An 18,233-nucleotide genomic window follows, 5' to 3' on the forward strand; every position below is an offset into this window, starting at 1 on the left:
AACGTATTCTTCAGCAACCAAGTGATTTGATGAGCTGATTTGGCCACTTTTGCAATGTGCCCCCTAAACTTCAACTCCTTATCCACCAACACTCCTAAATCTCTTGCCTCATCAATTTTCTGGAGTACAGTTCCACCAATGTAGTAAACTGCTGCTAATCTTTTCACCTCAAAATGTATAACCTTACATTTTGCCACATTCAATTGACATCCATTCTACTTAGCCCAGACCTCCAATCTATCCAAATCATCCTGCAAAATTTTGAATCATCTGCATTCACTATTGCCCTATCCAACTTTGCATCATCAGCGAACAAATGAACTGTTCCTCTCAGATCCTTTCCTGTATCATTAATGAACAAATTAAACAGCAGTGGTTTCAAGAACAGATCCTTGTGGCACACCACTAGTCACAGTCTGTCTTTTGGAGTCCTCCTGAATAAACCACTCTCTGTTATCTCTCCATCAACCCTGTATCCATCCCCATATGCTGCATTTTACTGATTAGAATTCCATGTGGTATCCTGTCAAATGCCTTAGCAAGGTCCAGTAGAATCACTGTAAACCCATTACCCTTATCCAGTTCAGCTGTCACTGTTATAATATGTGAGCAAGTTACTGAGGCATGACCTACCCTTCACAAAACCATGCTGTCTCCCCGATACAGTATCCCATTTTCATCTATCCAATCTTGTATTTTCTTCTTGAAAATACAAGATTGGATAGTTACCCAAGTCTTGGACGATTCTCCAAGACTTGGATAACGATTCCTGTTATGCTGATTGGCCGGTAATTTTCAACAGCAGCCTTGGAACCACCTTTATTAGGAAACCATTTATTAGGAACCACCTTTATTAAAAAAAATAGCGGAACTATTTTTCCCTCTTTTCACCCCCTTGGGACTGACCCAGACCTGAGGCTCAAATTAAACAAAATGGTCAAGGGCACAGACAATTCTTCATCATCATCATCAAATTCCTGCCATGTACCCTCAAGGGGTGTACAGGATATGACAGTACTACATGAAAAAATTACATCATTACTAACTTCCTATCTACAATTTTCCTCCAAATCAGTCTGTTACTTGTCAAGACTCCAACATTATCAGATCTTATATTTCTATCGTCTAAGGCACTTTGTACCGTATCAATCCACCTATATCTTGGTCTTCCTCTGGGTCGTTTTCCTGCCAACCTGGCAGAGAACACTTGTTTTGCTAATCTTTCCTCTCCCATTCTATTTAAGTGACCATACCATCTGAGATTAGCTCTGCTAACGCATTCCTGGATGCTGACAATGTCAAGTTCTTTCCTAATATCCTCATTTTTAATATGATATTGCCATTGATGCCATCTGTTCACGCCTCTAATCTTTCTCAGGACTCTCATATCTGTGGTCTCTAGTCTTTGGTCAAGTGTTTTACTTCTGACCCAGCTCTCAGATCCATAAGTTAAAATTGGTTTGAACACAGTCTTGTATACAGCTAATTTAGTGTTCCGACTAATTTCTTTCTTATTCCATATGAATTTATTCAATTGACTTCCCACGATACCAGCTTTGCTGATTCTGTTGTCTATTTCTATATTTAGTTTACCATCTTCAGTAAAAATTGTGCCTAAGTAGCTGAACTGTTTTACTTGTTCCACAGGTTCTCCATTCACAACACAGTTGACATTTTCAATGATTCTGCCTATTTTCATTGTCTTTGTCTTTTTATTGCTGACCTTCATACCATATCTATTACAACAGCTATTCAATTTAGTCAGAGAATCTTGCAGACTTGTAGCGGATTTATTTAGAAGTATAACATCATCGGCATAAAGCAAAGAGCTGACATTAACATCTCCAATTTTGATATCAGGTTTAATACCACATTCCTTCATAATGTGATCCATATAGATAATGAATAACAGAGGGGATAATGTACATCCTTGTCTCACACCAGATTTAACATTAAACCATCTTCCTGTACTTCCTTCAATTCTAACTGCTGAATCACAATTCAAATAAAGACTAAGTATTGCTTGATATAATGCCCCATTGACACCATATAACTGCAGCGTATAGAATAGTTTCTCTCTTGGCACCTTGTTATATGCCTTTTCCAAATCGACAAAACTTAAATACAGATCTTTGTTATATTCCCATGCTTTCTCGACTATTTGTCGTAAAGTGAAGATCTGATCCTGACAGCCTCTATTTGGCCTGAATCCAGCTTGTTCTTCACCAAGCTTTCCTTCCACAATTCTTCTCAACCGTTTCTCAAGTATACTTGCATAGATCTTGCCAGAAACACTCAGTAGGGAAATACCTCTGTAATTCTCACATTCAGTTTTATTTCCCTTTTTATATATGGGTACTATGAGAGCTCTACTCCAATCATCGGGAATTCGTCCCTCTGTCCAGGCTTTCTGAACTATGCAGTGCAGGCACTGTAAGACTCTTATACCACCATACTTCAGCATTTCTGGTCGAATATTATTATTATTATTATTATTATTCAGGCCTCCAAGGAGTCAAAAGACTCATCGAGGGAGGTCCTTCCTAAGACATAAAGTCTGTCAAGACTCATCGAGGGGAGGTCCCCCCCTGAGAAACACAAAGTTTATCATACCACTCTTTAAAGTCACTGACCGTTCTCGCTCCCACCACTCCATCAGGCAATGCATTCCACGGCTCAACCACCCTCCACACAAAGAAACCACTCCTTACCCTCTTGCTCACAGTTTCCTTTCGTAACTTCCAGGGATGGCCTCTTGTCATCACTCCTTCCCGCTGATCAACCAAGCGAAAGAACTCCCCAGTGTCAACCCTGTAACCACCTCTCAACAGTTTAAAAGTCTCAATCATATCACCTCTCCTTCTATCCGCCAAACTCTGCAGTCCACATTCTCTCAGCCGATCCTCATAACTATCATTGTACAGTCCTGAAACCATCTTTGTCATCCGTCTTTGTATCCTTTCCACAGTTAACTTATCCCCTTCAAATCCTGGGGACCAAATCTGAGAACAATAGTCCAAGTGTGGTCTGATCAGAGACTTATACAACGGAATGATAACCCTCTTATCTCTGCAGGTCAGTGTCCTTCTCATAATAGCAGCAATCCTCTGTGTTACCTTCACCACCTTTGCAATATGTCCCCTAAACTTCAGGTTTCTATCAATCATCAACCCCAGATCTCTTGTCTCCCCTACTTCCTCCAGTATAACTCCTCCCATAGAGTATGCAGCATCCCATCGATGTTTCCCAAACCTCAAGACCTTACATTTTGCTGCATTAAACTGACACCCCCATTCATTTGCCCATCTATCTAGCTTATTTAAATCCTCTTGCAGGGCTACCACATCTGCACTATTACTAATAATCCTTCCCAGCTTCGCATCATCCGCAAACAACTGAATATCCCCCTGCACTCCACTGGCTATGTCATTGATATAAAGGTTAAACAATATAGGTCCTAGTACTGAGCCCTGTGGGACCCCACTTGTAACCCTCTGCCTCCTGGAAACTGCTCCACCATACACAACTCTCTGATACCTATCAGACAGCCAATCCTGAATCCAGTTGACCAATCTGACATCCAGACCCATGTGCTGCAACTTAAATATCAGCTTATCATGTGGCACCCTGTCAAATGCCTTCGCCAAGTCTAAGAAAATTGCAGTATATGCCTTTCCCTCATCTAATGCTCTTGTAACTTTATTATAAAAGGCTAGCATATTGCTAAAACAAGAGCGTCCTTTCACAAATCCATGTTGATTCTCACAGATAACATTACCCTCATCTGCCCAATGCTGTACACGGTCCCTCACTACTTTCTCCAAGATCTTAACAACTACTGATGACACACAGACTGGCCTATAATTAGACACTTCCAGTCTGTTACCACCCTTATGCAATGGCACTATCTTACCTTCCTTCCATTCCCTGGGCACCTTTGCCAAAGCCAGACTTTCATTGTAAAGCCACGTTAAAGGTATTGTCAATTCGCTAGCACATTCTCTCAAAACTCGTGGCGAAATACCATCCAGTCCCACAGCTTTACTGACATCCAGAGTACTCAGTATCTGAAACACACTCTCCTCCTGTACCTCCAGACCTCGTACCAGTCCTATCCCTCTAGCATTAAAACTGACTCCTCTAGGATGAAATACTCCAATAAAGTGTTCATTGAACAATTCCACTATGTCCTCTGCATCAGTCACTCTATTCCCATTTTTATCCCACAATATCATTCTTCCACAGTCATTTCTCCTCCTACTGGCCACATAGCTAAAAAATTCCCTAGGATTTTCTTTGGATCTTAGGGCCAATCTCCTCTCATATTCCAGTTTCGCTTTCCTTACCACACGAGTCACTCTTCTGGCCTGTGTCTTATATTCTTCACCCATCCTCTCTTCACCTGTCTCCTTGTATCTCTTCCATAGCCTCTTTTTCGCATGCAGTTCCTGTTTAATGTTGTTTGTCATCCACTTTACTCCAAATTGCACCCTCTTCTTCACTCGTGGTATACAACTTACCATTGCTGATAACAAATATTCTTTCACAATTTCCCACGCACTGGTGATATCCCGGCCGTCCAATTCCTCCCTCCATGAAACTTCCCGAAGTTGACGTCTAAGACTATTATAATCACCTGCCTTATAATTCCACATAAGTTCCCGTCTCTTTGATACTCCTGCATGTCTATTCATTTTCCATGTCAACACCATATGGTCACTCTCTCCAACTGGTGGGAGAGACGTCAACTTAGTTATTATCAACTCTTCTGATGCTATAACCAAATCCAAAATTTTTGAACCTCTTGTTCCCTCTGTTGCCTAAGACATGTTGCCTAAGACATTTGTCCCTCAAGAATTCTAGAAATTCCATTCCCCTATTGTTACCTGCATGTTCCTCTCTCCAATTTATACTACTGAAGTTAAAATCTCCCATAACAATCATTCTTCTTGCACTTGCCAAACTTAGCTGTCTAAACATCTCCTGGTCCCCATCCTCTGTGCTCCTGGGTCTGTAGCAACACCCCACTAAATATCCTGTCTTGCCTACCTCTAGCTCACACCATACGCTCTCAAAATCATTTGTCTCACTTCCTTCCAAATTCTCCACTCTTAGAGGACATAGGTCATTACTTATCATAAGCAGCACCCCACCACCACGCTTTCCCCTCCTATCCTGACGAAAAATGCTATACCCAGCGACTTCTATTCCTGTTTTTATATCCTCTTCTGTCAACCACGTCTCAGTGATCGCAATAATTTTTGGGCAGGCTGATGCTATCTGCGCCACCAATTCCTCTCCCTTATTCCGGATACTCCTGGCATTAGTATACAGCATATAAATACCATTGTTTCTATACCCAGCCTTATCCCTTCTAGACTCCACTGGGCTCAGCTTTACCTGACATTGTCTCCCTTCTTCCAAGTATCCATTCCCACAAGAGGCCACCCCTGCTATCATCCTCCCTGGGACACACTGACTCGTTCAGAACAGCAATCTCTCCAGATGCCTACACCCTTCCTCATTCAAATGTAAACGGTCTCTCGCATACAACTCCTCTCTTTCCTCAAACGCACTCCAAGCATCCACATATACCAGTCCTCTCTTGTCACACATTCTCGCTATTATGCCATTCAATATCACCGCTCTTCTGCTCAGCTCATCATTATCATACCTAGGCAACACGCACACTATTTTTCCTCTCTCTGTCTTCTTCCGTACAGTCTCAAGCAAAAATCTCATATCTCTCGCTGCCCGACTTACATTACCACTCAAGTCATTCGTTCCTACCATCACAATCATCTCATCCACCCTTTCACCTCTCTTAATTGCCATAGCCACCCTTTCTATTGTTCCTCCTGGCAAACACTCCTCACGAATCCTATCTTGAACACCACGGATCATTGAGTCGCCATACATTATACCTCTTACCATTCCCTCGCTCCTATTGTTTCCATTCTCTCCTCTTCTTTCATTCCCATACCTCTCTCCTACTACTGTTTCCATCCGCTCGTCTTCTAGCATTCCCATACCTCTCTCTCATTCCATCTCTCCTACCGTTTCCATTCTCTCCTCTTCTAGCACTTCCATATCTCTCTCTCATTCCGTCTCTCCTACTGTTTCCATCCTCTCGTCTGCTAGCATTCCCATACCTCTCTCTCATTCCCTCTCTTCTACTGTTTCCATTCTCTCCTCTTCTAGCACCCCCATACCTCTCACTCATACTCCTTAAATTCTCTCTCTCTCCTACTCTGATTTGCCTTGCATTTATCTCTTCCATTCTCCTAATCTTATCTTTCATACTTCTGCTCTCATTCACTAGACATTCCACCTCCTCTTTCAACTCATCTATCTCCCTCTGCAGGTCAGTCACTCTTAATCTAAATTCACTCTCGAATACAAAACCATCTCCTAAACTTCCACAGTCACTCACACCTTCCACACTATCAACTATTATTTTCTCATTCGCTCCTATCATACTACTTGTCTTCCTATTCTCTGTTCCTGGAGCAACAAAGTTGGATATCGATATATCTAATGTATTTATTTCCTCCAACTGCCTGCATTTGGCGCACATACGCACATATCGTCTACTCCTGCTGCCTTTCCACATTTCAAGCCTTTGATGGCTTTTTCTACTTCGAGTATGGATATGTATTCCTGACTGCATGCCTGTTGAGTGTTTTTTACCACTGTGCTGTCATCACTGCTTGTTTCATTTAGCAGTGTTTCAAAGTAATTACTCCATACTTCAAGGATATCTTTTTCTCCTGTTTTCATTTCACCTTTATCATCTCTAATTCCTTTTGCAGCACTCTTTCCGCCATTCCTAAGCTTCTTCAACAACCTCCAGAATATTTTGCCACCTTCTTGATATTTATTTTCTATATTCTTGCCAAAGTCCTCCCATGACTTTTGTTTAGCTAGTTTTACACACTGTTTAGCTTTCTTATATTTGTCTCTGTATTCTGTAAGAGTAAAAGCTGACTTATTTGCCAGGAACTTTTGATATGCTTTCTTCTTTTCCTTCACTGCCTCTTTAACTTCCTGTGTCCACCAGGGAGTTCTGATTTTTTTATCCTTGCACACAACCTCACCACATGCCTCTCTGGCAGAATCAATCAATGTTTCCTTCAGAGTTTGCCACTGAATCTCCAAGGTTTGATTCCTGTTCTCAAACTCTTTCATTTTCTTTTCAATAATATTTCTGTATTTTGGTCTACAGTTCACATCTGAGAGCTGCTCAACTTTTATTCGCTTTAAAACTTTCTTACATGTTATTCTTTTCAATATGAAATTCAATTTTATCCTGCTCAAGACTAAATAGTGATCACTTCCAATTTCAAATCCTCTGTACACTCTGGTGTCCTGCACCAGGGAGAAAACATCACTATCAACAATAACATAGTCAATGAGACTTTTCTTATTCCTAGCCTCTTCTCTCCATGTGAATTTGTGCACATTTTTATGTTGGAACATGGTGTTAGTAATAACCAGTCCATGTCCTGAGCAGAAATCCAACAGATATTTGACATTATTATTAGCTTTGCTCTTTTCTCCAAATTTTCCCAAAATATTTTTGTATGTCTCACAATCATTTCCTACTCTACTATTTAGATCCCCAACAAGGACCAACTTTTCCTTTTTCATTGTGTCAGTTGCTTTTTCTAAAGCCTCAAAAAATTCCTCCACTTCTACCTTAGTAGAACCTTCTGTGGGACCATAGGCACAAATAAGTCTCATTGTCCAGTTCCCCATTCTCATATTTGCCCACATTACTCTACTTGAGACTGACTGCCATTCAGGAAGATTAGCCTCGTATTCTTTTTCTTTAGCCGCTTCAATTTCTTTAGCCGCTTCAAGCCGCTCCACAATTCTTTAGCCGCTTCAAGTTCGACACGAGCTAGTATACCATCCGATCCCACATATGTATTGACATTGAGGTTCTGTAATAGACTATTTACCTCTACTTCATTCATCACAATTCCAGTATAAGCTGTTGGTTCTTCCATTCCTGCAATGTCACCACCTGGATGATATACTCTTGCAAAGTGCTCACTCAGTAATTCCACTATATCGACTGATTCGGTTACCTACCTACCCTCAGCATTTTTTAAAATCATTCTGCCACGAACATTTTTCCTTTTACTTGCAACATATTGAAAAAACTGTTTGGGATTCTCTTTAGCCTGCATGGCCAATTTTCTTTCATAATATGCGTTTGCTTTTCTTACCACCCTTGTTACCTTTCTGGCCTGAGCTTTATACTGTTCCTGCACCTGCTGGTCACCTTTCTCCTTAAATTCCCTCCACAATTGTTTCTTTTTTTGCAGCTCAAGCTTAATAGTGTTATTCATCCATTTAACCCCTACTTGATTTATTATTCGGACTCTTGGTATACAGTCAACCATTGCCTCCTGCAAACACTTCTTAACCACCTCCCATGCACTCTCAACATCCTGCTCTTGCAGTTTTACATGCCATGGCACTGAGCCAAGCACACTCCTAAGCTTGTCATACTTACCAGCCCGGTAATTCCACATGTGCCCTGTCTTAATTGTAAATTCCACTCCTTTAGCCACCTCCCAAGTCATGACCTTATGATTACTCTCACCAATTGGTGGCAACATGGTCATGTTCGTTAAGCCACATTCTCAGATGCAGTTACTAGGTCAAGCACTCTCTGCCCCCCTAGTATTTTCCATTACATGCTGTCGCAGATAGTTGTCCCTTAATAACTGCATAAAATCCAATTCCTTCCTCCCATGGGCCCTCTCCTCCTTCCAGTCAATGTTACCATAATTGAAATCACCCATAATAATTACCCTCCTTCCACTCATTTCTTCTATTTGCCTATGCATACTATCCCCACCATCTATTCCATCACCTGGTCTATAGCAGCACCAATTGTATATTTTGTTCTGCTAGCCTCTATCTCACACCAAATAGCCTCAAATGTGCTCTTTTCTCTATCCTGCAGTTCAACTTCTATACTCCTTGGCTACAACTCATCAGCTATCATCAATAACACTCCTCCCCCCTTTTTATTCCCCCTGTCACTCCTGAACATGCTATACCCGTCACATTCAATCCCACTAGCTTTATCATCTTCTGACAGCCATGTTTCACTAATACCAACAGCCTGTGGCCTGGAAGTGCCAACCAAGGCCAAACCTGGCACTAGGGTACATGAATTGCAGAAGCCCATTAATCCCATCCCTACTTTGATGCGTTATACTAACTATCCCATTCTGATTTGTTGTCCTTCGTACTCGCGTGGGCATATTATACTCATTCATACACTCAACTGCCTTCCTAAAGCCTGCATATCTACTTCCCTCCCCCTTTAATAAATTTAGTTTCCCTGAGTCTGTACATCCACTTCATTCATCAACACTTTTTCAAGCCTCCGTACACCAAATCCATTCAAATGTAAACCATCCATCTTAAAATCCTTTTGCCCATCAAACTCACTCCACACATCCACAAATTCCACACCACTCTCCATGCATAACCCACGCATAAAGTCATTGGCAATTATGGCCCTCCTCCTAAACACCTCACTGTCATACCGTGGCAAAATACTCACCATCCTAACTCTCTCAGTCTTCTCTTTTGCTACCTCGAGTAATTTCCTCACATCCTCTATTATTTCCATTTTGTCTTCTTTCAAATCATTTGTTCCTGCCACGACTGTCATTTCTTTCATCCTCTGTTTTTGGGCTCTAGTAGACTCCGCTGACGTCCTTTATGTTCGCACCCAGTTGGTACAATTTCGTCAAACTCTCAACTATCACACCTCTTAATAATGAATCTCCGTACAGCACTCGCTCCTTCATTTTATTTACATTTACAAACATTCTCTTATTTTTCGTATTGGACTTTTGCTGTTTATTAGTCGGTACACATTTTTGCATATGCTCCAGTTGCCGCTTTGTTTGAAATCGCTCTATGTATCGCTCCTCTCAGCCGTGCAATTACACTACTTGCATCTATCTCACCATTTTCATTATCATTTAAATCATCCATTCGTTCTGTATTTCTACCTTCATTTACACTTTCAACGTCGCTCTCACACCTATCTGGTACTACCTCGCAATTTCTTATCACATCACTATTTTCTATATTCTGACTTTCTTTAATGATATCACTCTCGAAACACGCTTTAGATCCTCGTTCTCCTTACACTTTCAGCACTTATTTACTCCACTGTCACCATCTAACCAGACTCCAACTGCTCTTCGCAAAGCATACATCTCACAGACCGCACATTGCATAAACTCTTTTATATCAAAATTCTTAAACAAACATGGCGACCTGCCCGCCATTTTTTTTTTTTTTAATCGGTGCCATGTGGACGCTATCTTATCTTAAAAATAATAACTAAAATAACACAGAAAACACACAAAAATCGCACAGACACACTAAGATACGAAAAGCAAACAATACTATGTAAAATTCTAGTAAAATTGCCAATGATAACATAAAATACTACTGATCTTTTCAGGAGCTCTCGACAAGCCGACGATCATATCAGTGCGACAGCTATCTAAAAATTATACACAGAAATGCTGGCAAGTAAACAGTTGATTGTTGAGTTAGATCTGATTGTAGCCAATAAAACAGTGAATTTCATAAAATTCACTGCTCTTAATTCTTAGTTTGTTGAATTATGCTATGAAATTGGATTTTCACATACATCATTATTGAAGTGCATTGAAGTTGGTTGTTTAATGTGTGAATTTAGGGTCACAATCTGTCATCAAAAAATCAGTCATCTATCAAGACTTCAAAAGAAATCTTGATCGTGCCTTAAGTTCTTCCACTATTTCCTTTCAGACAAGATCTGAGAGCAGTTCAGATCTTGTCTAAAATTAGATCCATGTATTGAATATCCAGGAATAATTGATTACTAGTATACAAATGTAAAATCTCTTGTGGTGAAAAATAGAAATATTTTTCACCTATATCGATTTTACATGGGCTATTAAAATACATATAATTAGAAATGCATGTAACCTGTTTAATGTATAATAATTTTGTAATATACTGAATGTAGAACCACAAGCAATCGTAACTAAAAAGCTCAGACAGGATTAGGCTATTAAACTGAAGGTCAACAACAGTCTCAAAGGTCACCAGACTGAGTTTTGCCACCAAAACCTACTGTAAGCATGGGTGATAAGGGCGCTACCAGTAAATCTGGGAATTTTTTGGATATGATATAAAAGGCAGAGATTGAGGCTCGAGGGCTCTCTCTTATTTTTTTTTCCTGTGGCAAGCCTTTCGAGGATGGGAAGATCCTGCGAGCAGTAGTTTCTGGAGATCATGGAGAGTTCGCTGGCAATATTACAAGATATCCTTCCAGGAAATTCTTCGAAGAATGTACTGATCCACGCGCGTGCTGATTTGTAGCAGCTGACGAAGTTCCTAACATCAATGAAAAAATGCATTAAAGTTACAAGGAAGGAATCTGCAAGACGACAACCACCGGATAGTGCCCGATCACAGCCGTAGCGCATGTCAAAAGAAAGGAACCAGCGGAATTCACCCTTAACCCTTTTGGATTCAGGACTGTACAATGATATAGTTAGCTTGTAAGTAGATTGCTTTATGTTAATAGCCTAGATTGTGTGTAGAGACGAGAGATTTGATTCTGTTTAACTAATGGCATAATGTGTTGAAGAGGTCAGAAAGCCGAACGTCAGTTTGAATGTGTATAATAGAATATTGTAATCTTGAATAGTGCTTGTGTTATATAATGCTTAGAACATGCATAGTGTAATTTTGTCTTATAATAATTGTAATGAGAGTGAGGTTATGTGTGCTAAAATCCATTCACATGTTTAATAAGTCAAGTGTAAATAACTTCTTTGTCTAATGCTTTAAGTGAGTTGTTTTAATGAATGTGTGGAGAAGTAGACACATGATATGTCCTATTTACTTTTGTACATAATTGTCTTAGTTAGAATAAACATATTTGATTTTGTTAATAGCTTGCCTGATCTTTGTTAGCCAATGCACTGTCTCATAAAAACAATTCGAACCTGTGTGACCTAATTAAAGTAACAGCCACAACTGAGTAATTCGGAGTTGCTTGAGATAGAATTAATTTAAGAGTTATTCCATGTGCGTAGCTAAAATATTCTTTTGTATGTAAGGAAAGATAGAAAATTCTTTTACATGATCCTTAATGGCACAGTCGTTAACAAAAATAAATTTTTAAGGATTAATACATTTGAATAATAGCAACATAGATTAAGGATTTGGTCCCAGCCAGAGGCTTTTCCTAAGTCTATGATACTAGCATGTGTGAGACTATACTTTACGGCCTTGAAGGGGGGGGGGGGAGAAAGCCAAGAAGATTGCAAAGGGACGAAAGGTAAATAATAGTGTTATATGTGAGTTAGAGATTAGAGCATATAGGAAATTTGTACAAGCTCAAGCAACCACAAAAATAACGAAGTAAGAGGGGAAACACTTTAAATTAAAAAAGTAAAGTCATATATGTCATAAAATGCAAATTGCTAAACATTACATAAGAACTGCCAGTTGTTTTTTCTCTCTTTTTTTCTTCATATACAATGTTTAAAATATAAACATTGTATGTGTTTATTTTTATACTTCGATACACACACACTTTGGTGTGTGTGTGTGTATATATACATATATTTCGATAAATACACATACACATATATTTCAATAAGTATTTCGATGTTTATCGAAAGCCTGTGAAGAAATTTCACAATGTGGTGAAAATATGCTGATTCCCCTTTCATCAACATATTGATGCTTACTATAGCAAACTTTTAGAAATATTATATTTTTTAAATATTTTGACCTCGGGTATATTTTGGTGTAGTGAATAATTTGCTGTGGTAATGAAGGATTGCAAGAACTATAGAACTGTTAGTTGACTGCAAGTGCATTGACAGGGAGTCAACTGCACTTGCATTTGACTCCCTGCACTTCCATCTCAGTATGATATCACTGATTATTGACCTTGGGTGGCCCAATTTATGAACAATTTGCCAAACAGATAGGCTTGCAACATGGCATCACAATGTCTCTTTCAAGCTCTGTTCAGTTCCCTTCTCACAGCCATTTCACATTAGCACTAACTTGGGAGCATCATTCCTTCAATTTATACCAGATACGTGGCATGATGCACCTTGCCCATGTTGAGGGGGAATTGGGTCCCTTGACTTCTTTCCAAGCAGTGTGTGTGCTGGTGTTCTTTTAAACTCTGTGGGTAGTTTGTGCATCTCTCTCTCTCTCTCTCTCTGGGCACATTGACATGAAATGTTTATCGATTACTAAGTCCTGCACAGGTTCTCTATAGATTAGAGATTCAGAATGTTGGCATTGGAAATTTAAGCTGTAAATATATGCCTCTTAGTGTCATCTTGAACATGAGAAGATTGAAGTATTAGAGTCAGCTGCTTGATTTCATACCATTTTTCATACCACTACATAAGAAGAGAGAGAGAGAGAGAGAGAGATGAAGGATTGCAAGAAATATAGAACGATTAGTTTAATCTCTCATGCAAGCAAGATTTTATTAAAGATCATTCTAAATAGAATTGAGGCCAGAGTCAAGGCAAAGATGTCTAAGGAACAATAAAGAGATGCCTTAGACAAATTATTGAAAAGTATAAAGAATTTAGACTCCTATGGTAATATGTTTCATAGACTACTATAAAGCTTTTGACTGTGCTCAACATGTGTATAATTGTGGGAAGTAATGACAAGAATGGGTTTTTCTGCAACACACTATCAGGTTGATAGCCAACTTGTACCGTGAGCAAAAAAAAAAAGCCACGGTAAGAACATGTGTTGATTGGCCAATTATATATTTTTTTAAATAACGAAACCTGTGGTGCGTTCATAATTAGAAGAAACACACGTATAAACCACAGTGAAAATTATTTAATTGTAAATATTTCATCCTAAGTATCTTAGGACATCATCAGTACAGTATTTAAACAAAAATTAGGAATAACATACAGTTAGGGCGCATGATTACAATAGAATCTCATGAAAACGTGCATAACATGCTAAAGTAGTAAAAAAAAAAAAAAAAAAAAAAAAAAAAAAAAAAAAAAAAAAAACGTTAATTATTTAACACAGTTTTGTATGATAATTTCCCATACTTTAGGAATAGTAAGAACGTCGTTGCGGTTTAGGTTTGGTCTGTGTAGTGGGGCTTCAGAACTTTCTTTGTATAAACGTTCATGTTTAAATATAGATCTATGTAAAAGTTTAGCCTTTTCCCAATGGATCCTATGGTTTGGATTTTCAATTCCGTGTTGAAACCGCAGAAATCTGGCCTCTCTCAAAATGGAATTGAAATTCCAAACCATAGGATCCATTGGGAAAAGGCTAAACTTTTACATAGATCTATATTTAAACATGAACGTTTATACAAAGAAAGTTCTGAAGCCCTACTACACACACCAAACCTAAACTGCAACGACGTTCTTACTATTCCTAAAGTATGGGAAATTATCATACAAAACTGTGTTAAATAATTAACGTTTTTTTTTTTTTTTTTTTTTTTGTACTACTTTAGCACGTTATGCACGTTTTCATGAGATTCTATTGTAATCATGCGCCCTAACTGTATGTTATTCCTAATTTTTGTTTAAATACTGTACTGATGATGTCCTAAGATACTTAGGATGAAATATTTACAATTAAATAATTTTCACTGTGGTTTATACGTGTGTTTCTTCTAATTATATATTTGGTTTAATCCTTTATCCAAGTGTAAGCAAACAGAGTTTGTGTCTGAAATATTTTCAGGACCACGAGTTTCCCCAGTCCTGAAAATACTTCAGGCGCAAACTCTGTTTGCTTACACCTGGATAAAGGATTAAACCAAATATATAATTGCTAGCATAGAAGTGAAAAAACTTCCATCAGCTATCTCTAATCCAGAAAATTTTAATAAGGTTGACACCTTTTGGCAACTGGTGTGTAGTGATATGACTTTGCATCACTTCCACCTTAGCATCACCACCTCTGGGTCTGGATCCCACTGATGAGACCTCAATAAAGGTCGAAACCAGTCTGGGTAGTGATCCTTTTCATAATGCATAGCATTATACATACCCATAAGGAAATGTGCTTTGCATTATGGGATACTAAGGCAAGTGATGTGAACTTATACCACCTTTACCACGAGTTTCCCCAGTCCTGAAAATACTTCAGGCGCAAACTCTGTTTGCTTACACTTGGATAAAGGATTAAACCAAATATATAATTGGTAGCATAGAAGTGAAAAAACTTCCATCAGCTATCTCTAATCCAGAAAATTTTAATAAGGTTGACACCTTTTGGCAACTGGTGTGTAGTGATATGACTTTGCATCACTTCCACCTTAGCATCACCACCTCTGGGTCTGGATCCCACTGATGAGACCTCAATAAAGGTCGAAACCAGTCTGGGTAGTGATCCTTTTCATAATGCATAGCATTATACATACCCATAAGGAAATGTGCTTTGCATTATGGGATACTAAGGCAAGTGATGTGAACTTATACCACCTTTACCACGAGTTTCCCCAGTCCTGAAAATACTTCAGGCGCAAACTCTGTTTGCTTACACTTGGATAAAGGATTAAACCAAATATATAATTGGTAGCATAGCCAAGTGTAAAAACTTCCATTAACTGATTGGCTTCAGATTGAAAAGGGAGTTAAGTAAGGATGCATGCTTTCTCCTCACTTGTGTAGTATCTATGCTGAGGACATCATGCATGTAGTGTTGGATGAGCTCGAGACAGGAATGGGATAGCTGGTAGATTGATCAGTAATCTGAGGTATGCTGATGATACAGTACTCCTCTATAATGACAAGGGAGAAAGAACTAGGATAAATTCTTGACAAAGTTAATAAGATCAGTAAGAACAGAACTTCTGCTCAATCCTAGCAAGACAAACATTATCATTCTCAAAGGAAATATAGACAGGGAAGCTCCTGAGAAATAAGTTGACCTTAATGGAAAAAGAATTGAAGTCAAAAATTTCAGGCACCTGGGATCTATTATTAATGTGAAGAATTGCTGTTCAGAAGACATCAGAAGGAGATTTGGAATAGCTAAAACAAGAGACTTGTCTAAAATTTGGAAGGATGGATCTTTCTCCATGTGAACAAAGTTGAGGATTTTGAATGCAGCTGTTTTCCAACAGTGACTTATGGATGTGAGACTTGGAACCTAAAGAAGTGTGATAGGAGGTAAACTTCCTGGAAAAAGAGGAAGGGATAGAATGTCAGTGAGATGGATAAATGGATTTCTGGAGTGACTGATCTTCAGAGAGTTTTAGCCTCCAGAAAAGCATACAACAGGACCACATAGTGTGGACTAGTGTGGCACATCACTGTGCATCTGAGTTATCATATGGCATCTGTTGATGTCCAATGAAGAGATCGATGCCTGATTTGAGTGCCTATACACCAGTCAGGCAGCTGATTAATTCTTAAATCATGTAGCCTTTGACGCCATTATTTTTTACTTAAGTAATATAAATTAATTATGCTCTCACTGGCTTCTTTACATTTTCTTTCAAACAAAAATTTTAACTTGTGTTTTTGTCCATTTGATAATTATGCTGTACTTTGATTGCATAGGCAGAAAGGCCAAGCTACTGTAATGTATGTAATTGTGTGTATTGCACTCCTATTTTCTAATAGATATGTAATGGATATGTAATTCCAAAACAACAAAATGTAATTTTGTTGTTGTTTAGGAGTTATGCTGAAGCAACTAAGGCTATGAGGCCATGGCATTTTGTAAACACTTGGGTAAGCTACAAGCGACAGTCTTTCAAAGGACAAAAATGCCTACAGGATTTATTTTCCTTTTTTTGTGTGTGGGGGGGCACAAGTTGAAGGTAGTTTTGATATTATATTTGTGGAATACCAGTGCAGAGTTTTCAGGTGTACCCTTATTGTAAGTGATGATTATAGCATTTTTGAAATTTTCCATTAGATTTTTGCTGGGTTGTTAGTACTCCCAGATTTGTGAGCAGAATGGTGGAAAATCTTATGTATATATTCAGGCCCTAGTCATGCACATTTCTTCTATAGATCATCTCACTGTGTCATAGATGTTTCTGTAGGTCTTTAGTTAGTATGAAATTTTCCCACCCTGAGCTAAATCAGATAATTTAACTTACAGATATACATAACTTGTTTTCCAAGTTATCTAATTATCCAAGTGCAGCAGTGAAACAAACGGGTTTCACTGCTTCACTTGGATAATTAAGAGATTACTGTATATGTGTGTATTGGCCAGTATCCATGTAAACATGAGTTTTTGACTTGCTTTTACTTGGTATGCCTTTTTTTAAATTTTAGTTAGTAGTATGTATTCAATATTGTTATTCACTAAAATATGTAGAAAATATGAGACATAAGTAATTAGATTATTCACACAGAAAATTTCATATTGTTTTGATTTTACACTTTATTTTATTTTAAAGAAACTGTACATTCTGATAATTCTCTTTCAGACTTTTGTTAATGGTGTTCATATTCCAGAGCAGACGTATGTGAAACTTCATCATCTAGACTCCATTAGGTTTGGATATGATATCCTTTGATTTCTGAATCTGTATTTGCTACAGGTTATTAGTGAAAAGAAATGCATCTTCTAAATTGCTGAATATTAATCAGAATAGCTTAAAAAAGCTAGGCAATCTAGCTTAAAAATAAAATACAACTTTTATTTAGTAAAAATGGTTTATTATTTTCATCGGTGACAACATATTATTTACCACTCTAGTGTTATTTATCTAGATTATGCACACTAATGAAAAATTTTATGTTTTGCTTGGAAGTGGAGGGAGGTTAATTTCTTTGTAGAAAAAAAGCTATTTCTATTGAACTTTGGTATTCAACAGATATTTGAATATTTTTTTTATATCATGCCATGTGTAGGCAGAAATATCTGTCTGTGTCTAATAAATTCAGAATTTTTTCAAACAGGTGAAAAAATAGTATAGCACAAGTATCAAACATTTAATGTTTATTAAAAAATTCATAATTACATATCTTAATTTTTATCATGATTTACCTTTTTTTTTTTTTTTTGGAAAAGACATTTTATTGTATAGTAAAAATAAAAGTTCCAGTTATTATTCAACCTCCTTATGGAGTCTTAAGATTCATTCTGTGCAAAGCTCACACCAACTCATAATGACTGCCATTCTTTTCTTGAATTCATTCACT

At 38.1% G+C, this 18,233-nt stretch overlaps 1 protein-coding gene across 1 annotated transcript in view; it reads left to right on the forward strand.

The window, feature by feature from the left end:
- LOC150097754 (centrosomal protein of 170 kDa protein B-like) overlaps positions 1-17,605 on the forward strand; it is a 58,177-nt gene extending 40,572 nt beyond the window's left edge. Inside the window, exon 3 of the mRNA XM_090406981.1 lies at positions 17,516-17,605. Within this exon, the coding sequence (XP_090263107.1) occupies positions 17,516-17,605 (90 nt within the window). The remainder of the gene's footprint in view (positions 1-17,515) is intronic.
- The last annotated feature ends 628 nt before the right edge of the window (positions 17,606-18,233 follow it).

The sequence above is a fragment of the Typopeltis vanoorti genome, chromosome 17 (genome assembly GCF_054136105.1).
Source record: "Typopeltis vanoorti isolate ZY-2024b chromosome 17, IOZ_Tvanoo_1.0, whole genome shotgun sequence".
NCBI classification, from domain to species: Eukaryota; Metazoa; Arthropoda; class Arachnida; order Uropygi; family Thelyphonidae; genus Typopeltis; species Typopeltis vanoorti.